The 24,504-nt window shown below is 49.9% G+C and overlaps 2 protein-coding genes across 3 annotated transcripts in view; one reads left to right on the top strand and one right to left on the bottom strand.

Moving 5' to 3' along the window:
* The window catches only part of SECISBP2 (SECIS binding protein 2), a gene marked incomplete at both ends in the record, with an annotated part of 29,948 nt that extends 11,053 nt beyond the window's left edge, over positions 1–18,895 (top strand). The window contains 12 exons of the mRNA XM_080709032.1: positions 1,347–1,425; positions 3,524–3,729; positions 7,002–7,124; positions 8,840–8,929; positions 10,708–10,846; positions 13,449–13,615; positions 14,176–14,314; positions 15,993–16,143; positions 16,707–16,927; positions 17,896–18,050; positions 18,328–18,475; positions 18,792–18,895. Coding sequence (XP_080565158.1) covers positions 1,347–1,425; positions 3,524–3,729; positions 7,002–7,124; positions 8,840–8,929; positions 10,708–10,846; positions 13,449–13,615; positions 14,176–14,314; positions 15,993–16,143; positions 16,707–16,927; positions 17,896–18,050; positions 18,328–18,475; positions 18,792–18,895 — 1,722 coding nt within the window. The remainder of the gene's footprint in view (positions 1–1,346; positions 1,426–3,523; positions 3,730–7,001; positions 7,125–8,839; positions 8,930–10,707; positions 10,847–13,448; positions 13,616–14,175; positions 14,315–15,992; positions 16,144–16,706; positions 16,928–17,895; positions 18,051–18,327; positions 18,476–18,791) is intronic.
* Positions 18,896–22,050: 3,155 nt separating this feature from the next.
* Positions 22,051–24,504, bottom strand: part of SEMA4D (semaphorin 4D) — a gene marked incomplete at both ends in the record, with an annotated part of 39,908 nt that continues 37,454 nt past the window's right edge. For both annotated transcript variants that reach the window (XM_080708547.1, XM_080708548.1), the window contains 2 exons: positions 22,051–22,077; positions 22,715–22,809. In XM_080708547.1, coding sequence (XP_080564673.1) covers positions 22,051–22,077; positions 22,715–22,809 — 122 coding nt within the window. The remainder of the gene's footprint in view (positions 22,078–22,714; positions 22,810–24,504) is intronic.

The raw sequence follows: 24,504 nt of genomic DNA, 5'->3' as shown, positions 1-24,504 counted from the left end.
ACGCTGGGATGACAAGCGTGCGCCATCACGCCCGGCTTCACCCCTATTATTCATTCTTTATTTTGAAACAGGGTCTCACTAAGTTCCAGATAGCCTCACCAAGTAGCTGAGGCTGGCTTGGAACCTGCAATTCTCCTGTCTCAGCCTCCCTAGTATTGGGATTACAGGTTTGTGCCACCATGCCCGACTATGGACAGTTTTTGAGTGCAGATTTAGGTTCATAGGAAAACCAAGAGGAAGGAATAGAGATATCTCACATGTCTCTTGCCCTCAACTTGCACCGTCCTCTGGTAATACCCCACCTGAGTAGTATGTTTGTTGTAATTGATGAACCTCGCTGAGCGTGGTGAGGCACACTTGTAATTCCAGCACTTGGGAGGCTGAGACGGGAGGATTGTAGGTTTGTGGCTAACCTCAGCTACTTCATGAGGCCCTCCTCAACTTAGTGAGACCCTATTTCAAAATAAAGAATAAAATGGGGCTGGAGGTGTAGCTCAGAGGTGAATATCCCTGCATTCCATTCTTAGTACCGCTCGCACACGCACACATGCGTGCGTGCACGCTCACACACACACACACACACACACACACACACACACACACACGGATGAACCTCTGTTCCCAGCTAGCATCCATCTGTTGTGTTAGGGCTCCTGCTCCATGTTGCATGTTCTGAGTCTAGACAAGTACGTAACGACATGTATCTCTCCTGGTATGCAGAGCAGTGCCAGCATTGCTGCCTTTAGCCTCAGCGCTCCTCTGTCAGCCACTCATCTTACTGTCTCCACACTTTCATCTTTCTACAATTTCCTGCAGTTGGGATCATACCACATCGCCTTTTCACATGGATTTTTGTGTGTGTGTATGTGTGTGTGGTACTGGGCATTGAACCTCACGGGCATTTCACCTCTGAGCTACACCCTAGCCCAATTTTATTCCTTTATTATTTTTTTTTAAACCAGGTCCCACTAAATTGCAGAGGGCCTCATAAATTGCTGAGGATGGCCTCCAACCTGCAGTCCTCCTGTCTCAGCCTCCCAAGTACTGAGATTACAAGTAGCGTGCCCACCATGCCCAGCCTCAGATGGGTTTTTTTCCCTTAGTAGTATGTACTTGGTGTTTCTTTTCTGTGTGTCCCTGGCCTGGACACTCGTTGGTTAGAAGTTGCCCAGTGGTCTTCCAGAGTAGCTGCATTCTCCATTCTTACCAGAGCGAAGAAGCGTTTCTGTTGTTCCACATCCTCACTGGAGGTTGCTATTATCACTGTTGTGCATTTTCGGTGTGAAGTTGTAGATCATTGATTTAACCTGCTTTTCCCTGATGGCACCTGATGTGTTTCATTTTAGGGTGAAATAGTGGTGAACAACGATAATCCAAAGGAATATGTAACTGGTAATGCTGCTACCAGTTCCTCTTGTACAAGAGGTGAGAGTGGCTATGTAATACTATTTTTATTTGTTTGTTTGGTGTTTTTTTTTTTTGCGGGTCTGGGGATGGAACCCAGGGGCATTCGACCTCCGAGCTGCACCCCCTGCCCTATTTTTTATTATTTATTTTGAAACCGGGTCTCACTGAGTTGCAGAGGGCCTCACTAAGAAGCTGAAGTGTGTGCCACCACGGCCGGCTTATAAAACTATTTTAAAAAATAAGCAAGCCGGGCGTGGTGGCGCACGCTTGTAATCCCCACACTTGGGAGGCGGAGACAGGAGGATTGCGCAGGTTCAAAGACAGCCGCACTGGCTTAAGAGACCCTGTTTCCGCAGGGCATGGTGGCGCACGCTTGTAATCCCCGTGCTTGGGAGGCAGAGACGGGAGGATCACGCAGGTTCAAAGCTAGTCGCTCTGGCTTAAGAAACCCTGTTTCAAAAAATATATAAAATAGGTCTGGGAGTGAAGCCCGGAGGTAGAAGGGCTTTCAGGAACCCCAGTACCACCACCAAAAAAAAAAACAAAAACAAAAAAACATATATTTTCCAAGCTCTTTTTGTTTTTGTTACCAGAAATTAACTCAGGGCCACTCTACCTCTGGCTACACCCCTAGCCCTTTTTATTTTTTGTTTTGAAACAGGGTCTTGCTACGTAGCTGAGGCGTGGTCTTGAACATGTGATCTTCCTATCTCAGCTTTTCAAATCCTGGGATTACAAAGCTGTGCCACCACATTTGGCTCCAATCTCAAATTTTTTTTTCCCCGGTGGTACTAGAGGTGGAACCCAGAGGCTTTCTACCTCCGGGCTATGCTCCCAGACCTATTTTCTATTTTATTTGGAAACAGGGTCTCACTAAGTTGCTGAGAGCCTCACTCAGTAGCTGAGGCTGGCTTCGAACCTGTGCGATCCTCCTGTCTCAGCCTCCCAAGCGCGGGGATTACAAGCGTGTGCCACCATGCCCGGCTTCCAATCTCATGTTTAATGTGGTTCAATTAGATGAGTATTTTTGAAAGCCCCCTTGAAGACAGCCAATGAGTTATTGACAAACTAATATTTGTGTTGGTTTAAAAAATAAAAGTGTGTAAATGAACTTCTACGTCCGTGCAGAAGAAGTTTATAAGAGACCAGAATTCTAGCCAGGTGTGGTAGTACCCTCCTGTAATCCCAATGACATTTCATCTCAGTAAAATAAAATGTCTTAAGGGTGTGGTTCCATGGTAGAGCACTTAATGCAATAAAAAAAGAGAGAGCTCAAAGTTCTAAATGAAATATTTCTCCAACTATGTGAGAATTTTATAAATTCAGAAATACTGCTTTCTTTAGTATTAACTATTTTTATGTTTTTGGTGTTAGGACCTAATTTAATTTTTTCTTTTTTGCGGGTCGGGGGATGGAACACAGGGGTATTCGACCTCCTAGCTACACCCCCGCCCTGTTTTTTCTTTATTTTGAAACAGAGTCTCACTAAGTTGTGGAGGGCCTCACTAAGTAGCTGAGGCTGTCCACAAACTGCTATCCTCTGGTCTCAGCCTCCTGAAAGCTGGGATTACAAGCGTTCGCCACCACGCCCGGCTCTCCTAATGATTTAAACATTGAGAACCCCAAAGAGCTTGTTTTTATTTGGGTGATATCAATATTTGCCAGGTTTGAAATTAAAACAAGGTTTAAAATACTGATTCATGCCGGGCGTGGTGGCGCACGCTTGTAATCCCTGTGCTTGGGAGACAGGAGGATCGCGCAGGTTCAAAGCCAGCCGCGCTGGTTTAAGAGACCCTGTTTCCAAATTTTAAAAAAGTATAAAATAGGTTTGAGAATGTAGCCTGGAGGTAGAAGGGCTTCCAGGAACCCTAGTACCACACACAGACAAAAATTTTCTAGGAAAGTCAATTAACTTTATAAGTTAAAGGGAAAAAATTCAGCGTGCATCCTCCCAGAAGCAAAACAGGCAGTGACTGCTGTGGTTTCTGGATGTTTTGGACAATAGCCCAATTTAGTTATGTGCTAGGCAGTTACCTTGTGTCATGCACGTCTGAGTAACTAAGGAATCTCTATCTACTGTTGGAGTCGCTCAATAATTGTGTTTATCTTTAATCAGAGTTATCCTGGACGCCCATGGGTTACATTGTTCGGCAGACCTTATCTTCAGAACCGTCTCCGGCTCCTCAAAACGTTACTTCTGTGATAAACCTCAAGACAGTTGCTTCATCAGCAGGTTTTAAAAATGTTAATATGTCATCTTCTGAAATTTTATCTTCGGATTCTTCCTACCACAGAGAGAAATATGTCTATCCTACTAAAAAGGTATGGATCGCTAGAGACAGAGGAAGGTGGTCGCGGGTATGGGGGGGGCAGTGTTTATTTTGTTTCCTAGAGGAAAAGGGCCCTGGAGGTGGAGGTGGTAGTGGTTGGATGTCCATAATGCACCTGAGATGTACACCTCAACGTGGCTAATATGGTAGCCTTTGTTACGGCTCCTGTACCACGGGAAAAAGCAAAACTAGGAGCAAAGAGGGCCATTTGTGACCTCGGCCTCCGTGGCCCTGAGTGTCCCACTCACCCGGTCTGACTGTGACAGTGCCTCGCTCTGGCCTGCACTCAGCAGCCTGAGCTTGTAGAGCTGGTGCCTCGAGGAAAGAATAGGGAAGCAAGGAGTAGGAGCGGTGCCTTTGAAGAGTGAGATCATACATTTAGGCCTGTGTTCTTCAAATCTCTGCACCGGTTTGAGCTTGGTTTTGTTTTTACCTTGCTATGCTGAGGATCAAACACCTGGTCCAGATATTCTAGAGTGTCACCGTGTGGGTGTTAGGCTGAGTTAGGGGGTTACTTGGTCAGTCAGTGTGCACACAGGTGCATTCGTCCTGAGTGTGAGGCGACTTTCCAATATCCAAAAATGGCTTTAGGTCATTTTGGACACCTGGTGGCCATGTGTTTACCATTCCTTGACCCAGAGAGTACGCAGCGGTAGCTGTCCCAGCGGAGGGAGGTGTTTGTGCGCTGTTTATCGCTACGCTGTGTGCAGACTTTCCCTTTTTGTGCCCAGAATTTGACTTTTTTTTTTTTTTTTTTTTGGTGGTACTAGGGGTGGAACCCAGAGGCTTTCTACCTCCGGGCTATACTCCCAGACCTATTTTCTGTTTTATTTGGAAACAGGGTCTCACTAAGTTGCTGAGAGCCTCACTAAGTAGCTGAGGCTGGCTTCGAACCTGTGCGATCCTCCTGTCTCAGCCTCCCAAGCGCGGGGATTACAAACGTGCGCCACCACGCCCGGCTCAGAATTTGGCTTTTGTGGAGCCTTCCTGCCTGTCTCTGGATTCAGCAACATAGTTCTTCATGGCAGCCTCCACCTGCCGGCTAGTTTTTCTAATATGTAGTTAGCATACCAAGAATGAACAGATTTGATTTATTGTCCCAGAATCTTATGTGGTACTGGGGGTGGAACCCAGGGGCTTTCCTACTCCCAGACCTATTTTTTTATACTTTATTTGGAAACAGCGTCTCACTAAGTTGCTGAGCGCCTCACTCAGTAGCTGAGGCTGGCTTCAAACCTGTGCGATCCTCCTGTCTCAGCCTCCTATGTGCTGGGATTACAAGCGTGCGCCACCACGCCTGGCTATTTTCCCAGAATCTTAAAAAATATTTTCTTCATTATGGGTATATAAGTTTATTTTAGGAAAGTTCTAAAGTAAAAAAAAGAAAATTAATATTTCCTGTAATCTTAGAACTCAGAAATGGCTTTGCATTTTACAGTTAGATTACTTGTCATGTGATTTTTTTTCCACCAAAACTTTCTGTGCTTTGAAATTTTATTACGCACATTATAAATGTAACACACTGCAAGGATCTAGTGATGGAAAAAGCCATATTTTCTATACTTCTTTAAATTAAAAAAATTTATTTATTTTGATATTGAGAGTTGAGCCCAGGGCCGTCTGCACTCTGAGCCTGGTCTGTTCTTCCATGGAGCTGCAGCCCCATCCCTTTTTTTTTTTTTTTTTTTTTTTTTTTTTTTTTTGGTGGTCCTGGGGATGGAACCCAGGGGCCTTCTACCTCTGGGCTACACTCCCAGACCTATTTTATATTTTTTATTTGGAAACAGGGTCTCTTAAGCCAGCACGGCTGGCTTCGAACCTGCGCGATCCTCCTGTCTCTGCCTCCCAAGCGCTGGAATTACAATCGTGCCCCATCCCTTTCTTTCCCTTGATTTCCACCTGCATATCCTGCCTCAGATGTAGAAGTTAATAAATAGGGAATTCTGTTGTTTTTCAAATTGCTTTTCTTTTTTTGTGGGTCTGGGGATGGAACCCAGGGGCATTTAACCTCCGAGCCACACCCCCCAGTCCTATTTTTTATTCTTTTATTTTGAAACCGGGTCTCACTGAGTTGCACAGGACCTCACTAAGTAGCTGAGGCTGTCCGCAAACCACGATCCTCCGGGCTCTGCCTCCCGAATGCTGCGTTTACAAGCCTGCCCACCACGCTCAGCTTCAAATTGCTTTTCTTTTACCTTATTTTTTCCTGGTGCTGGGAGTCAAACCTAGGGCTTCAGAAATGCTAGGCAGGCAGTCTTAACACTGAAGTATCCCCCATGTTTTTCTAAAAAATTTTCTTTAAATAAAATATATCACTATACATAGTACCTTTAAAATGTATCCTTTTCACTTGATAAAATTATGGCCAGTGCCTCTAGATCAGTGGAAAAAAGTTTGTTTTCTTTTTCTTGCACTGGAGATTGAACCTTAGCCACTCTTCACCAAGTTGTATCTCCAACTCTTCATTTTATTTTGACAAAATGTCTCACTAGTTGCCCAGGCTGGCCTTGAACTGGGGGTCTTTCTGCCCAAGTTGCTGGGCCCTTTACTCCTGAAGTGAATTCCACTCCGGGGTAAAACAGGCCCCGCAACATAAGAAGTGCCTGCCTTTTTAGACCCTGTGTTCTAATGGAGAGAGACACTTAACAGAAAGGTTAGTGCTCTTGAGGGAAACCAGGCGAGGTCAGAGGACAGAGGGAGGGCCTGGTGGGAGCAAGGTGAGCTGTTTGTGTTTAGTGGGGGGGGGGGCACATAGCCCTGTGGAATCAGGTGTGCCTGAGTGTTGAGCACAGAGCCTCTGAGGCAGAGCAGCTGCCTGATGGGGCAGGGGCAAGGGTTGTGGGCCTGTTGGAGTTCGCCGTGTGTGAGCTGGACGTGGCTTTTGTCCAGTGATGGCTTGAGAGCTGGTTTTGATGCATAGGCAGCTCAGCTTAGGAGCTGGCCGAGCTCACAGGATGCGGGAGCAGCTGCGGCGGTGTGAGCAAGGGCACTGGCCGCCCGACCTCACGGTGAAGAGCCGGTTGTGCCCAGATCCACCACCTCCAGAGGGATTGGCATTACAATCTTCTTGCCAGCTTCTGATTCCATCAGAACTGCTCTAGTGGAGGCTGGCTCTTTGGAAAATAGAGGCTTAGAATCCTAACTGAGTAAGATCGCTGTGGGCTTGTGCAGCTTGATCTCTTAAGTCTGTTCTTCTGCTCCATGGTATTAAAAGTTCTGTTAGATGCCCTAAAAACATGGGTTTTCCTTTGTTTTTTGTTCTAGTCCAGAGGAGCACAAGGTGGCGACCTCGAACAAAGTGAAGCCTCAAGGGAGAATAAGAGAAAGAAAGAAAAGTCTAAATTGAAATACGAAGCCCTGACAGTCCAAGCGCCACCAAGGATTGAAGTATACTATATTTATTACCTACCTTGGGATATAATAAAGGGGTCTTTCTCACTAGGCACATGGAGTCGTACTGGTTTCCTAAGTTAAAGTCTAATATTTTCTTTAACAACCCTTTTCCTGGTGCTGAGGAAAGTGGTAGCCACCATTGCTTGGCCTTTGCCTCTTGGCCTCCCAGCTCTCGTGGCAGGCACAGAATTAGCACTTGAGTGATGAATGGGCTAGAGACAAACTATGTGTAGCAGAATTCAGTAGTTGGTATGCTCTTACTAACATTTCCTCTCAATTCTCCCTGTGTTTTCCTTGCTTTAAAATGTTGGCTTTCGCAGGGCCTTCTCTCTTGTTGAAAGGGCTTTACTGTAGAAAGAGATTAAGAATATCACAGGTTTCTTGTGCTTGGTTCTCCCTGGTCAGGAGAATCGCTCAAACCCGCACATAATCGATACTGTTCATATACTCTGCGGAGCCAGCCTGGGCTCTACTCTGCTTTTCACAGGCCTCTTGCTTTCAAACCCTGCCAGACTCAGGCAACCTGACTGCTTGTGCAGGCACGAGGGTTCCCAGCATGCCACCTGAATCCCAGCTTAGGTTCAGGCCTGGGACACTCCCACACACTTGGAGGGTATGTCCCAAGTTCTCTGGGAACATCCATTCCAGAGTCACCATTACATGGCTGAAGATGTACTATGGCAGAACATTATAGTTGGCCCAACAAAGAGTTTATATTTCTGCCCCATATTTCCCACATCACTATTTCCAGGGCCACTAAAATGTTAACAAAATGACAGAATGACCTAGGTATTTTCAAATGATTTAAAAATATTATTTTAGCAAGTTTGGTGACCATTTCTACTAGCCTGATTCACATAAATTCCACAGTACTTAAATCTAGCCGGGTGCCAGGCGTGGTGGCTCACGCTTGTAATCCCAGTACTTGGGAGGCCGAGACGGGAGGGTCATGCAAGTTCGAAGCCAGCCTCAGCTACTTAGTGAGGCTCTCAGCAACTTAGTTAGACACCGTTCCCAAATAAAATATAAAATAGGTCTGGGAGTGTAACCCAGAAGTAGAAAGCTCCTGGGTTCCATCCCCAGTAACACTCACACACACACAAAAAAATATATAGCCGGGTATGGTGGCACACATTTGTAATCCCAGCATTCAGGAGGTGGGGATTGGAGGATGGCAGTTCGCAGACAGCCTCAGCTACTTAGCGAGGCCCTTCGCAACTCAGTGAGACCCTGTTTCAAAAAATAAAAAGACTAAAAAAAAAAATAAAATAAAACATTAGGCTAGAGGTGTAGCTCGTAGGTAAAATGCTCCTGGGTTCCATCCCCAGTACTGTAAAGAAAAATAATTAAAGTCATCGACCAAATCTAGATTTCATATTTCTGTAGTGAAAAATAGTCTTTTATTTTAAAAAACAGGCTTTTGGACATTCTCGTGTTGATGGTTCATGGTCAATTCTGTAGGCCCCTCAGGTGTACTCAGATTCTTGATGGTACTCCTTCCTCTTTTTGAGATGGGTGGTCTTTAAATTTTCTCTAAGAGTTAAGAAAAACAAAAGCTCTTGAATTAAGCATTTTAGGTCTGTTTTGAGTCACCTTGATAACTGCTGTGGGGTCTTAGTAAAGACAATATAGGCGAGGAAGAGACCGTGCTGGGCACATTTGAACTCTCCTGATGAGTGAAGAGCTAAAGGGGTGTGTGGTTTACTTAGGATGCCGAGGAGTTTCCCAACCTGGCAGTTGCATCTGAAAGAAGAGACAGAGTAGAATCACCGAAATTTCAATCTAAACAGCAGCCACAGGTAATTCTTAGATTGAAACCGCAGTTGCTTTCAGCCTAACTTTTCTTGCTAAACTAAACTCTTGAGAAAATCTGTTCCCCAAATGTCTTTGTGTACTGAAATGGGTGGTTTTGTTTTGATTCCTTCATTGGAGAACAGCGACCTTGTGTTGACACAGAATTGCTGGGATGCTGAAGGCATTTGGTCCCTTTTGTTATTTTGTTGATAACCATATTTGCCATGTCAGAAAGGAGGGGGAACAAACTGCCTTCAGGGAAAATAAGCCCACTCGGTTTAATCAAGAAACAGAAGAACAACTTTCTGAGCCGCTGACGTGTGGCAGAAGAAAAACAAGAGAAGCACTTCATTCTAAGCATTCAGAGGGAGCTGGTTCTCCTGTGCCTCAGTGCCTTGCCCTGGATATTTGGGGGATTGGGAGCCATTATTTAGACAGGGGACTTACTTTGAGGCATGTATTTTGTAGCACATTTACTATTGTTTTGCCTTTTTTTTTTTTTTGCAGGTCTGGAGATGGAACCCAGAGGCATTTTGATCTCTGAGCTGCACCCCCTGCCCAATTTTTTTATTCTTTATTTTGAAACAGGGTCTCACTGAGTTGCAGAGGGTCTCACTAAGTAGCTGAGGCTGTCTGCAAACCGTGATCCTCTGGTCTCAGCCTCCCGAATGCTGGGATTACAAGTGTGCGCCACCACGCTCGGCTTGTTTTGCCTTTTAAAGGAAGGAGATTGATTGTGTGGAAATATTTTCATATTTATAAAAAGTGAAATTCTAATCTCTTATGAAATTCTAAACCTGAATTGTAAATTCAGTTCACCTGTTCAAGTTTGCTCGCCCTCCCTCCCTGCAGCAGGTCGCCTTCCCCGTTTTTGCGGCATCGGGTGCTCTTCCCTGATGTCAGTCATCTCTGAGCCAGGAGAGTCAGGGACAGGGAGGAGGACCTTGGCAGAAGGCCCGGGGTGTGTACAGGAGCAGAGGGACCGATGCCTCTGCTCTTGATACAGAGGATGTATCATGGGGCTTTCTTGTATAGCCTTTTATGCTGTCTCAAAATCCATATCACAGCTGTTTGAAAACTACCATTTGCTTACAGTTTATTCATTGTTGGGCCTACATTTAATATTCAACTGCTGAGTGTGATTTGGACTTACGTAGACTTTTGGTCATATCCCTATAATTTCATGGCATTTTGTTAGTTCACTCAGATTGGTGTTAATGAGGTAATAATACTAACCAAGTAGCCTTACACTAAGACTTTTATAGCCAGAGACTTATATGAGCCTTGGTGACCATCTGTAGATGCACAGTGTTAACTCACAGTGGAGATGGAGACAGAAATGTAGGTTGCTTAAGTAACAAGTTGTCTAAAAGAAAGAGATACACAACCACAGTAGTGGTTGGCAATGTGCCATGGAGGTTTTTTTCTTTAATTACTTGTTCGGTTTTTTTGTTTGCCTTATAATTTTAAGACGTAGCTGGGTGTGGTGGCACATGCCTGTAATCCCAGTATGTGGGAAGGTGAAGCAAGAGGGAGGAGGATTGCAAGTTTAAGGCCAGCTTACGCAATTTAGCAAGAAACTGTTTCAAAATAAAAAGGATTGGTGGTATAGCTCAGTGGTAGAGCGCCCCTGGGTTCAATCAGCCAGGACCAACAAAAATAAAACAATTTTCAGTCCATAAGTTTGTTCATTTTACCTTTAATTATGTGATTTTTGTAAAATGAAAAGCTCGGTGTGTAAATAGAATATTATAAGTAACTTTATGATCTTTTAACTTTCTAGAATAATTTTAAAAATAGTGGAAAGAAGAGCCAGATTCCAGTGCAGCTGGACTTGGGAGGCATGCTGGCAGCCCTGGAGAAGCAGCAGCACACCCAGCCCCAGCACGCCAGACAGTCCTCTCGACCAGTTGTGTTCTCAGGTGGGTGTCCCCTCAGCAGCACTCGGGGGCCTTTTCCACAGTTATTTTGTAAACATTTTCTGTTGTAATCAGAAGCTATTTACATAAAATCACAACAGTGTGGGCTAGAATAAGCATAGACAGAGACCAATGGAGTAGAATTGAGAGTCCAGATTAAACCCCTTCACCTATGGCCAATTGGTTTATTATTTTTTTTAATTTTATTTTTGGTGGTACTAGAGGTGGAACCCAGAGGCTTTTCTACCTCCAGGCTACACACCCAGACCGATTTTATACTTTATTTGGAAACAGGGTCTCACTAAGTTGCTGAGAGCCTCACTCAGTAGCTGAGGCTGGCTTCGAACCTGTGCGATCCTCCTGTCTCAGCCTCCCAATCATGGGGATTACAGGCGTGTGCCACCATGCCAGGCTGGCCAGTTGATTTTTTTTTTTTTTTTTGACAAGGGTACAAGTCCATTAAAAGAACAAACAATCTCCTCAGAAATGATGTTGGGATAAAAGGGATTAAAGAATTCTAGGCCTTAAAGAATACAATCAAACCCGTATCTCATCTTGTAAATGAAAATGAACAAAAAGTAGCTCAGTGAGCTGCGTGTGAGGCCAGACTAAGACCCTTAGAGGACAGGAGATAACTCTCCAAGACCGAGGACTAGACAGTAAATTCTAGATACAGCCCTGAGGCGCAAGCAGCAAAAGCAAAAGTACGTTGAACTTCATCCAAAATTACACTCTGAGCGGGAAGCGCGGTAGTAGAGCTTCCCAGCATGCGTGGCCCTGGGTTCAGTCCCTAGCACACACCCCGCCCAGATGTACCTGTTGTGTACCACAGGACAAATAGTGAGAGATTGAAAAAGCAGGGTGTGCCACCACACCCGGCTTGTACTCCACTTCTGAGCGCCATGCCTGTGTTAGTTTGTGTTTGCAGCTGGGTCATTTTTCATAAACCTCCCTTTGTTGATGCGCGTGTGGCTGTTTCACCATTTGGTCGTTGTGAGTGACAGTGCTGTGACTATTCACGAACACCTGTATTTGTTCATCTGTTTTCACTTCTTTGGGAATGGACTTGCTGGGTGATTCAGCAGGTGTTTTACTTAGTTTGTAAAGCTGCTGGGTCTTCTCCACGCTCCGTGCACTGTGTTACACCACACTAAGAGTGGAAGGAGGCACTCTCCTCAAGAGTGGAAGGGCTCCACAGGCTCACCGTCACTGGTCTGTGGTATAGTTTGAAACCTAAATGCCCTTTTTCTCCAATGATTGTTATTTTTTAATGCACTGGAAATTTAATCAGAGGTATTCTACTTCTGAGCCTCCACCTTGGGAGAGTGTCAGCAGAGCAGGGAGAGGAGTGCCGGGCCTTGCCTGCCCCCGCCAGGCTGGGGTCTCTGGAGCAAGCGCTCATCAGGCTGCTCAAGTCTTTGGCTTCTTTCTAGAGGGCTGACCAGATTGCTTTCGGCAGTTTTGTCCAACTGTGGGGGAAAGGATGGCCAGAAGCCTCGCCCTAGGGGGCGGAGGCCCTCCTCAGCAGAGGATGGTGCAGTGGTGCATGGGCTGGCAGAGACAGAGCTCCTGGTGCAGGTCTGCTCGAGCCCAGGTGAGGGCTGAGCATGGTGGTGGCACTGGCACCCCAGGGGCCTAGCAGGCAGGAGGCGGGCCTGAGCCAGACACGTGTGTCAAACTGTGCCGGAGTGAGGCCACAAGAGGGAGAAGCAGCTTGGAGGCGGGAGAACCAGTTAGATAATTTGCACAGGGAGATTTAAAGACATAGCTGGTGGACAAAATGCTGTTTATTTACAGAAACTTTCTGAAATTAAAGGAGGGTGTTACAATACACTTGGGAGACACCGGTGGTAGTTGAGATGGGGTGACAGTACACTGTGGTGTGTTTGGGAATTTCCCTCATGACAGGAGGGCTGAGGGTGTGCCTCTGGCAGAGTGCTTGCCTCACATTCACCGGGCCCTGGGAGCCATCTCCAGTTTGACAAAGAAGAAAAAATGCAAAAAGGGGGAAAGTACATAGGAATTTACTATTTCCTTGAAACTGCCCTGCAGTGGGAAGTGGAGTGGAAAGGAGAGGAGGACGGAAGTGCTTGGCAGTTCTCACTGTAGTCACTGGCTGTGTCATGGGATTTGGGGGAGCTCGGAAGAATCAACTAGAAATGTGGATGGAATTTTTATAAGGCCTCCTAAGATAGAAAATATACACACAGAAGGATTCACCAGCTTCTGCGGAGGCAAGGCCGGCTGGCCAGGGGTGGAGAAGAACCAATGCCCGGCAGCAGTATACATGCAGACCACCTGGAAATGTGCCGAGCCAGAACACGCAGCCACATGTGGTTGGTGACTGAGAAACAGCAGGGTTAATTCTATAGTTAGAAGGTAGTTCTTCCCGAATTGATGGGTGCATTTTTGCATCCCATCCAAAAGATAATAAATTTTACTTAGCATCACTGCCAGTGATGAGAGCCTGTAAGAGACTGGTGGAGACGAGAAGGGCTGGGGTCAGGCTGGGGTGGCATGGCTGGCTCCTCTAGGCCCCTGGACCAACTCTGAGCCGGCAGGGCCGCTGGAGGTGACTATTGAGGCCTCTGCCCCTGTGTTGCAGTTGGAGCCGTACCCGTCCTTTCCAAAGAAGCTACCTCAGGGGAGAGAGGTCGGCGCTTTAATCAGGTGAAGACGCCACACAACCCCTTGGACTCCAGTGCCCCCCTGATGAAGAAAGGGAAGCAAAGGGAGGTCCCCAAGGCCAAGAAGCCCACCTCACTGAAGAAGGTGTGTGGTGCGTTTCCACGGAAACGGTTTCTCTGCCTATGATGCTCTTCCAACGCTGAGGTATTTGGATCTGGAGGTTCCTGTTCCTCTCAGCTGCATCTCCTGTGGGCATCTTGACGAGTGGCACCTCCATCCCCTGCCTGGAAGGAAAGCTTTCCCTCCTCTTCCCTCCCGCCCTCCTTTTTCACTTTCTCTTTGCAGGGGCATAGACAGAAATCCGGAGATGGGGGAGCTCATTTTCCTTCCTCACACCTCCTGCCCACACTTCCCCGGCTGGTCTGCTGGGCGCCACAGTCAGTGACTGTCGGATAGGAGTGTGTAGACCTTCATTGGTGTGGCCCTTCAGATGGCTGTGGTTGGGTGGCTTGAGGTGCCTTCAGAGCCCAGGGCTCCCCTGTGCTGTGTCCCCACGGGGAGTGTGCTGCCCCGCACTGGGGGCTGGGAGCGTGTCCGCACTGTAGATGCGTGACCGGGAATGTTCACCAAGCCGAGCTTGTATTTTGCAGAAGAGTTTATCTGTAGGTACAATTATTTACGCATCTTAGTCATTAATTTTAAAGATCATTTTGAAAGAGCGACAGGAGAGAAAGCAGCAACGACTCCAGGAAAATGCCACAAACCCAGCCGTCGCGAGCAGCGGTGTGCAAGACGTGGAGATTGGTACTGACGGCCAGGCCTCCGACCAGGCCCACCCCACAGGTGCGTTTCTGTGCAGATGGAGAGCCTGGAACGCTGAGCCGCGTGTAGCAGGCATCCAGAACTGCCACCTCCTCAGCCCTCAGGGCCCGGCGCAGGTCAGCCTTGAGCCTGAGTGGAGGTGGCCCAGCCCTTGCTAGGAGTGTCCGTGGGGATGCACACCAACTTCAGCACTGGCTCATAGAACGAAGTGTGGATAAGTTTGTTTATTTATTTATTTTTTTAGGTACTGGAGATAGAATCCAGGGGTGCACTGTACCTCCAAGCTACACCCCAGCCCTATTTCTTAGTCTTTTTTTTTATTTTTGAAACAGAGTCTCACTGAGTTGGGACAGGCCTTGCTAAGTAGCTGAGGCTGTCCGTAAACTGTGATCCTCCAGTCTCAGCCCCCTGGATGCTGGGATTACAAGCATGCGCCACCACGCCCAAGTGTGTATGATTTTTAAGTAAACTTTTATTCAAGTATTCATTCTGAAACGTATGCAGAGCCTAAGTGCACAGTTTCAGAAGTGGATAGCAAACAGAAGCCAGCAGCCCTCCACCCATGTGCAGGGGCCGCTGCCCCACAGCAGATTTCACAGGGCCCAGGGCTTGGGCTTGGCTAGCAGCCAGAGTGGCCCTCACCTGCCTCCCTTTTGCACTCATCTCCTCATCTCCGTTCTGAGGAGTGCGAGCGCCTTGGAGGACGGGCACCTGCTTCTGTAGGTGTCTCCCCATGAGTGCAGTTGCTCCAGGAGCTCCCTCCACGCAGGCTCTGCTTGTCCTCTGTTACACCCTCAGCGGGAGGTGTGGGGCTACTGAGACCTGGCCCATTGCTCGCCGCCCCAGTTGGTGTGGCATGTGTGCTTGAACTCCTTTGGTCGTCAGTGGAGGCAGCAAGCACTGGGCAGAGTGCTCTTGTGCCCTGGTAGGTGTTCTGTGCAGTTGGTTGTGGTGGGGAGGGAGCCCAGACTCAGCGTGCCCGGCAGATGCTCCACCACCGAGCTCTGTCCCTGGCCTGAAGTTCTCGTAGTTTAGATGTTCAGCTCTTTTGTTTTTTGGAACTAGGGATTGAACCCAGGGGCATTCCTTGGTTTTCAGCTGTTATTTAAGGATTGTTTGAAAAAGGAGTGGCCTCAGCATTTAAGCATAATAAACTCAGAACTCTCATCCTTATTTTTAAAACTTCCTGAGCCAGGTGTGGTGGCGCACACTTGTAATCTCAGCGCTTGGGAGGCTGAGACAGGAGGATCACACAGATTCGAAGCCAGCCTTAGCTACTTAGTGAGGCTCTCAGCAACTTAGTGAGACCCTGTTTCCAAATAAAGCATAAAATAGGTTTGGAAGTATAGCCTGGAGGTAGAAAGCCCTTGGGTTCCACCCCCAGTACCACAAAATAAATAAATAAATACCTTACAACTTACTGATACAAGATATTTCAGGTCAGATTCCAAGGTAAATTTGTCCACTGAACTGCATACTCAATGTTAAAATGGTATATTTTCTGTATCTTTTACCTCATTGAAAATGAATGAACACACTGGGGGTGGGAGCAAGCACACACACAGGAAGACCAGAAAGCTGCCCTGAGGTTTTCCCCAGCTCGTCCACCCTGCCGCTCACGTGTGTGGGCGCTGGTCAGTACATGGGCAGCCTGCACCACGGGCCCCACAGAGGGGTTACATTTACTTTCTCCTTGAAGGCCCAGAGAGTATGGAAGAGCCGGCCTCCAGCCCTGCCACGGAGAGCAGGTCAGATGAGCCACAGCTTGACATTGATACCGAGGCGGAGGCCCACCCACCTGTCCCCAGCCACGCCAGCGTCCCCAAGATCCACAGCCGCAGATTCCGAGAGTGAGCAGGCGGGCGGGTGCGGCCTGGGGCTGGGGCTGGGTGTTTGGGTTGGATTTGGCTCTGATCTCTCTCCTCCTTGTGCTCAGAACTCTTACGTCTCTGTAGTTGGGCTGTACTGCACTTTAGTTCTCAAGGTCGAAAGCAGCCAGGGACTATTAAGCGGGTGTTCGGGGCCACTCCTTCTGCTCCCTGCCCTGGTGCAGGCAATGGGTGGCAGGGGTCCCTTTGGCGGCCCAGGCTCCAGCGCTGGCTTGCCCTTCCTCCTCTGCCTCCTGCTGCTTTTCCAGGGTGGGCTCCCCTGGTGTTTGGTCGAGGACTGGGAGAGGTGAAGAGGTGGCTCAGCTGCAAGCTGTGGGCTGATGGCCAAGAGTTTTGCCCCTGGTAGTTGGGGAAGGGTGCCTTACTCTTCATCTTCTGTACAGCCCAGCAGTCACAGCCGCCATGCTCTGATGGCATCTTCCTCACTGCGCTCCTGACGCCATCATCCTCTCCTGCTGGGTGGACGGTCAGGGTGGCGCTGTCGCGGCCAGTGGCCAGGTCATGGTGTCCGATGTTCCTTTCAGTTACTGCAGCCAGATGCTCAGTAAAGAAGTGGACGCTTGTGTCACAGACCTGCTCAAGGAACTGGTCCGCTTCCAGGACCGGATGTACCAGAAGGATCCAGTCAAGGCCAAGGCCAAGCGCCGGCTGGTGCTGGGGCTGAGGGAAGTCCTCAAGCACCTGAAGCTCAGGAAGCTCAAGTGCATCATCATTTCTCCCAACTGCGAGAGGATCCAGTCGAAAGGTAAGAGCACTGCGCGCGGCACGCCAGCACCACCGCCAGCCTCACCGCCAGCCCCACCCTGCGGGCAAGGAGGCCAGACTGACTGACCTTGGTTTTCAGTTGAATGCCTGTTTTCCAAGGGCCTCCTGTGTACAGGCCCCCCAGTCAGCAGGAGGGACGCTCCTCTGTTGTGCTGTGGGAACTGGAGGACCCGCTGTCCATGTCTTGTACTCTTCAGATTACTAGAAGCAGTAGTGAGCTCAGAGCCCTCACCTAGCATGTGCGAGGCCCGGTCCAATCCCGCTGCTCCATGCCCAGCCCATGGCCAGGTGTGCGAGCCCAGGTGGAATCGGTGCTCTTCCACCTTTCCTGCCCACCGTGGCTTCACTGATGCCTCCCTCGGAAGAGGACAGGTAGCAGGATCAGGCCCTGGGCCTGAGCAGTGTGGGGCTGGGCGAGAAGCCTCACCTCTTCATGCTGGCTCGGGATCTGCCTTTCAGGACTTGAGGAAGGATACAGCATAGTATCTGTGAAGCAGTTGACCAGTTACCTGGGACAAAATAAGTATCCAGTAATAATGGTCAATACTGAGCCAGGCATGGCGGCACATGCCTGTAATCCCACTGCTGGGTAGGCTCAGATGGGAGGAGCACAGGTTTTGCCAGACTCAGCGCCTTAAGGCCTCGGCAATTTAGCAATACCCTGTTTCAGAATAAAAACCAAAACAGGGTTAGGGAATAGCTCAGTGGTAGTGTCCCTGAGTTGCCTCCCTAGTAACCTTCCCCCACATACACACACGCTAACTAGCTAGCAGCTTCTCTTCCCCGTGAGCGCAGTGCAGTTAGGTGTTGTCACAGGCGTCTTTGTGACAACTTGGTCCTCTATGGTGGAAACGCTGGCCTGAGTGTATGTGTACGCATGTGCGCACACACTTGGCTGTGGCTCCACCTCTAGTGGCACCGGCTGCACGTGACTTCTCACCTTGACAGGTGGGCTGGACGACACTCTGCACACCATTATTGACAGTGCCTGCGAGCAGAACATCCCCTTTGTGTTTGCACTCAACCGCAAGGCGCTGGGGCGAAGCTTGAACAAAGCCGTCCCTGTCAGCGTTGTGGGGATCTTCAGCTATGATGGCGCCCAGGTGAGGAGGGCCCAGCCCATCAGCCGTGGGAGGGAGCTGGGAAAATGGCCTGTGTCCCTGCCACAGGACAGACCCAGAATCCAGTGAGTTGGCACTGTGGGGAGATCCTGGGCTTGGCTCTGGCGCACTGCCCAGTGGAGGTGGCTCAGGCAGGCCTGTGCTTTCCTCAAGCAGCAGCCCAGCAGGCACAGGCACAGGGCCATCCTGGGGCTCGCCCTGCTTACCCCGGGGGTGCTGCCTCTGCGTGCAGGGGGCGTCACCTAAGTCCTCTCCTTAGGACCAGTTCCATAAGATGGTTGAGCTAACGAAGGCGGCACGCCAGGCATATAAGACGATGCTGGAGAACGCACAGCCAGAGCTGGCGGGAGAACCCAGGCCACAGACCCCGCCCAGCCCACCTGTGGCAGGCGAGGAGCCGCACTACAGTGAGTGCTCTGCTGGGAGGGGCTGCCGTGGGTCAGCTTTCATCAGATCCATGCTGCGGGCCCGGTGGGTCCAGGCACTACCTATGATGTACTTCTGCTGGACTTCAGAAGTTGCAAGAGCTTGCTAGTGACTGTATTGGACTTGGAGCCAGTGTGGGAGGCGGAGTGGAGTTACTCGCCAGGGCATGTGTGATCCAGGGTGTGATCCCAGCCGCTCTCCAGGGGAGAGCAGTGGAGCCTTTGCACACCAGCAGAGTGGGCCCCTCCCTAGGGGGTGTCCAGCTTACTCATCATTTGTGCTGCTTTTCTGTTTTAGTTGAAGTCTGGAGAAAACATCTGGAAACGTACAGTCGATGTGCCCTGGAGGTAGAAGACTCACTGGAGGCCTCAACCTCTCAGCTGATGAACCTGAGTTTATAAGAAGAGTTATTCCGTGTGTGTCTGTGTTTGGGGTGCAGAGGGGGAGGCCCAAAAAGACTTCTTGGCTCGTCGCTGATCGACCGAGTGTGTTTCTGTGACTAACTGGCAGGAGAGGGCCTGTGCTGCAGTGGCTCTAGGCTTTACAGCAGCGAGTCACAGTAAGTGGACAGGCATCCGCTGGGAGACCTGCACAGGCCTGGCGATGTAGCTCTGGGTTTCTGGGGATACTGGAAGACACAGTACTCGAGTATTCTGGCTCTAGGCGAGTGGCATGGCGTGGCTGAGCCAAGCAAGTGAGTTGGCCATGCTCTGGCGCTGTGCTCCTGCTCTGGTCAGGTTCCCGGAGGGAGGGAAGTGCCAGCCCTTCCAGACACTGACCTGGAGTAGGAGAGCGGTGGGCGGGAGTCCTTTCTCAGGTGTAGTTCTTCAACTTAAGATGTGGAAGCTTTGCTAAAATGAGCCTCAGGAGGGAGCCTGGTTTTCTAACCTGTGGCTTTCTTGATATGAGTTATTTTATTTAGTCTTTATTTTTCAAAGAAGCAGTGTATGTTGAAGTTCCTAGGTTTCAGTTTGATGATCTGCAACTCTTTTTTTAATGATCATATTCTGAACGTGGTTTTGTCCTAAAAGGCCAGGGACTCAGCTCACTTTCATACTTTTCCTGTTAGGAAGAGGGCTTATTTATTTTGAATAAAGAGTGGCTAATTTGGTTTCAGACTCCGGTGATCACAGGCTCATCAGTGGTCTAGATCTCACTGCTGGGTCCTACATCCTGATCCGTCCTTCTTAGACACTGGCCTCTGAACTGACAGGGCTGAGTAGGGAGCGGTCCCTGCGCCTGGCCTCCAGGTCTGGCAGTAGACTGTTGGGACCTCAGCCCCCTAACTGGTCCCTCACGTGCCTCCTGTGGCCAGCATCAGTGGCACAAACAGGTATTTTTTTCGCTTTCTGTTCATTGAAAGCAGCCTTGTCCAACACAGCACTTTTGAGAAGTAAACGGCCTGCGATGAGCAAGTAACTGGACCAGTGAGCAGAAACAGCCTGCTGTGGGCAGGGCTGGCGTGCGGCCAGAGGCTCAGGTGTGAGGTGTGCCCTCAATGGTGACCGGGGTGCCCACATGCCCCACCCCACTGTCGGATGTGGTTGTCGAGGTCAGCAGGACAAAAAACACTGCCCCATCGCCGCATCAGCAGGTGGTAGAGCCACCACAGAGTCTGACAAGAGACTACTTAAGAAAACCCACAAGTGAACTTATGGGGAAAAGTTGTAAGTTGCCTGTCAGCTGTTTAGACTTCAGTATGCATCTTGAACACCAAGACAGCTAAATTTTAAATAATTTGCTCAAAGTATTTTAAAATCCTCACTAGAGATGAAGACCACTGCTCAAAGCCCTGGCTGGCTGTCTCTGAGTCTGTGGTACTTGTTTTACTAACCTCAGCCCAAACGCAGCTTACGCAGAGTGTGTGGATAGGCCGTCCCCCTGCAGCTTTGGGGGTCCCTGGCGTGTATGTTGCCCCGCCTGCATGTTCATGTTCCAGCAGCAGAGGGCCCCTGCCGCAGCCTGTGCTCCGGTGACACCTAGCACCCACCAAGCTGAACTGCACCACACGCAACTCGACTTGTTTTAACTGCTAGGAATCCCAGGTTCTTTCTCATAACCACTTTTCCCCGCAGATGTTCATGTTCCCGTAAGCCTCAAGTGTGTCTCTGTACTGTTGAGTGTGGTGATGTTCTGACTAAATACAGGCTTCAGGAGAAGACAGAGAAAATGGCCCCAAGGGTCAGTCCAGTGCTGAAACAGTCAACCAGCAGTGTTGTTGTTGAAGCCATGCCCCAGACATGAACCACAGGCAAAGCCGTGGTGATTTTACAGAAAAGCTCTGTATTCTGAGTATGTGGTGGTATTTACAGGTTAGTGTGCAGCGGCCAGGCAGGTGGGCCTGCCTGGCCAGTACCTGGCCCTCACAGCAGTGCATGGAGGAGAGGGGACAGAGCTCAGGTGGGCAGTCAGGTGTCTCCCCATCTAAGCCAGGTCTGTGAAGTAGCCCTCTGGGAAGTGGGTGCCCGTCTCACAGGGAGGCCATTACCAGACTCATCAGTTCCAGAGAAGGGCACAGAGCAGACTGCTGTGCAGCCAAGGAGATGCCCGGTGTTTGCCAGGAATATAGCTTTATTTATTTATTTATTTATTTATTTACTTATTTTGTGGGTCTTAGGATGGAACCCAGGGGCAGTCGACCTCCAAGCTACACCTCCTGCCCTATTTTTTATTCTTTATTTTGAAACCGGGTCTCACTGAGTTGCAAGGGGCCTCACTAAGCAGCTGAGGCTGTGTGCAAACCGTGATCCTCCGGTCTCAGCCTCCCAAATGCTGGGATTACAAGCGTGCGCCACCACGCCCAGCTTAGCTTTATTTTTAACAGAGGCTTGGGTTTTATGATAGCTATGAAAACCATCGTTCTGCAGACAAGAATTAACATGTCTCTTAAGATGAGAGGCCAAGCCTTCACAAGCTCACACATACAGTGACAGTCTTCAGGCAGACAAAACACAATGCTGCTGCCACGCAGGGCACTGCAGAAGGAGCAGGGACAGCAACATTCACGCAGGAACTGCACCATGCCAGGAGACAGCCTGCGGTTGGTGGGGCGCAGAGGCAGAGCCACCTAGGCTGGCCTTGGCTCCAAGCTCAGAAGGTGCTGAGTTGTGCCTGCCCATCCCAAGCCTCACATCAAGAGGCGAGGTGTTTTAGGCGGGTCTAGTCGCGGGCTTGGCTTACAACCATAAAGCCAGCGACGGGATGTTAGGAGTCAGCGGTGCCTGCCCTGCAGGTTCATCTAAACCGGGGCAGGTGGGACAGGTCTGGAAGTGAAGTCCATGGGATCGTTTGGAGTGGTTGTGAGGGAAGGAGCCTTAGCACTGGCTGTTTTGACAGAACATGGGTTCTGTGTGTCCCTTGGCTGTACTGGTTGACTGTCCTATCCAGGCCCGCTTGGGCAGTGCTGCTCCTCTGCCCAGCCTCAGGGGGACCAGTTGGCCATTGCTTGGTGCACAGCCAGGCAGGCCAAGACAGCTCGCTGCTCTGGGTGCCAGGGCCTTCTTGACAGGCGACGTGGTTGGCATCAGCGGGGTCTGTGGTGGGAACTGCCTCGTGGCTAGAAGGTGTCCTGGCTACAGCTCTCCTGAAAGAACAAGGTGCTCCTTGAGTTCCTGGCAGAGCCTGTGACCTTCCCTGCTGGGGAGCCCTGGCTCTCCATGGGCCAGCTCACGTGTCAGGGCACTTGAGGTTGCCCACAGAGACAGGAAGCTAGACAAGTGCCCCGTTTGCTCCAACTCCTGCTGTTTCTTCAGCAGGCAGTGTTTATGGCTCAGCCCAGGTGTTCCCTGAAAGGGCTTGGGGAAAGGGAAGCTTCATCTGCTTCAGTCTGAATGGGCCAACTAAACGTTCGGCCTTGCTGGTGAGAGCTGGGAGCCTCGGCAGCCAGGTCACCCAGGTCACCCACAGCACAGAGGCCCTTGGCTGATCAGGACCACCCACTGGGGAGCCCTGCCCTACCAGGGAAGGCGGGCCGCCCTCCCTGCTCAGCAAAGGCAGCTCTGGGCCCATCTGCCAGTGCCTCTCTCCGCCTCTTTGCCCACCCTGCCCCGCTGTTACCGTGCAGGCCAGTGGGTGCTCCTCAGTCCCTCCCATCTCAGGGACAAGACAGGGTTTGCCCACAGAAGTAGGATTCAAAAAACATCTGCACCCATGGGCTGAGGACACAAGCAGGCCCAGACTGCACGGAGCCCAGCGGGACCCGTCAGCGGCCAGGTACGCACCCATGCCTTCCTCCAGCCCTGCATCAGCTGCTCGTGCTCCCCGGCCAGGGCCCTCCAGGTGGCGAGCTCCCTGCTCCACTTCTGCGGGGCTGACTCTGCAAGACAAGCAGGGTGCAGTCACTAGGCCCTGCAGTGCCACTGATGCCCACTATCCAGCCCGGCTGCGCTATGGGCCATGACAAAGCACAGGGCTCCCACGGGTTAGCCCTGTGGCCCGAGGGTTGCCGGGCCTGCTTTCCTCACCTGCAGTGTTCTGAAAGCTGAGCAGTCATGCCTCTGCCCGCCCCTTCTCCAGACTGCAGTGGCTGGTCCTCAATTTCTCCTGCCACTGCCTGCTGCTGTGTGGTGGGGCTTATTAACACATCCACACCACGCAGCACTAACCTGAATGGGTGGGGCCTGCAGCCTCTGATTCCCTTCTGCGAGAGCAGGCACAAGGCTCAGAATTTAGCCACATTCTCACTGAAACCTGAGGGGCCCGGGAAGCCAGCGCATGGATGTCCTAGGCATGTCATGCTCCTTGCCGTGTTCTCCGTGGCCTCCCACAGCTACTTTATGAAAACAGGTTACTTCCAGGGGTGCCATGATGACAGCCTGACAGCCAGGCGAGAATAAAGGCCACCATGCCCTTTTATGAAATAAAGCAGAGCAGAGCAAAGGGCTCCGGTGGCCCAGGTCTCTATAGGGTGCAGCAGGCCAGGAAACAAGCGCCCTGGCCTGCCTTCAGGCACGCTGATGCAAAGAAGCCTGGAGTGAGCAAGGCAGGTGGTCCCCCATCAATGACAGTCATTTCATCTTGTAAGCACACCCACTGTGGCACTGCCTGTAGTTTCAGAAACCATCTGGGTTAGGCAGGAAGAGGAACACACCAAGCCCTCTGAAACATGATGGTCTCTACCTGTTTGCCTTTTTTTTTTTTTTTTCAGTACTGGGGATGAAACTCAAGGGCATTCTACCTCTGAGCAACACCCCCAGCCCTATTTTTTATTCTATATTTTGAAACAAGGTCTCACTGAGTAGCTGAGGCTGGCTGCGAACCTGGATCCTCCTGTCTCAGCCTCCCGAATGCTGGGATTCCAAGCGTGGCCACCACAGGAACCAGAGCCACCCAGAGAGAAGCTCAAGCCCCACCCAGGAGGCCTGCCCCTGCCACCTCTGTTGAGTTTCAGCCACATGGGTGCGGTCAGGCAAGGCCATGCCTTCAGGAGAAAGGGCTGACTGGGGTGGGGGGGATCTTTGTACCCTCGATACAGATAATCAAGGGTCATAAGACCTCTGGAGGGACACAAAGATGGTTACAAGAAAGTACCATGGAGACACTGAGAAAAAAAACTACATATTCTCAGAATAAAGAGGATACTATGTCCATGAAAACTGTAGACAGAAACAAAAACAGAACACTGAGAAACAACTGTGATTGTAGAAATGAAAAGCGCATAAAGGTTTGGAAGTCAAGAAAATCTACGAAGAAGCAGATGACAAGGAAAGGAAAGAGGGCGATAGAGGAACAGCAGGTGGCTCCATGTCTTGGGAAAAAAAATTTCAGAGTGAACAAAAGATGAAATGATTAGTAAACAAACACGTAAAAAAAAAAAAAAGTCATCTGGCATGGCAGCACACATCTGTAATCCCCGTGCTTAAGAGCCGGAGACAGGAGGATCACAGGTTCCAGGCCAACCTCAGCAACGTAGCAAGACCCTGTTTCAAAATAAAAGGGATGCTGGGGGCAGTTCAGGGGCAGAATGCCCCTGGGTCCAATCCCCAGCACCGCACACACAGGAGAACATGCT

Source organism: Muscardinus avellanarius (genome assembly GCF_963383645.1).
Source record: "Muscardinus avellanarius genome assembly, chromosome: 13".
Taxonomy (NCBI): domain Eukaryota; kingdom Metazoa; phylum Chordata; class Mammalia; order Rodentia; family Gliridae; genus Muscardinus; species Muscardinus avellanarius.
Note: the sequence above shows the minus strand (reverse complement) of the source record. Positions and strands in the feature narration are given on the sequence as shown.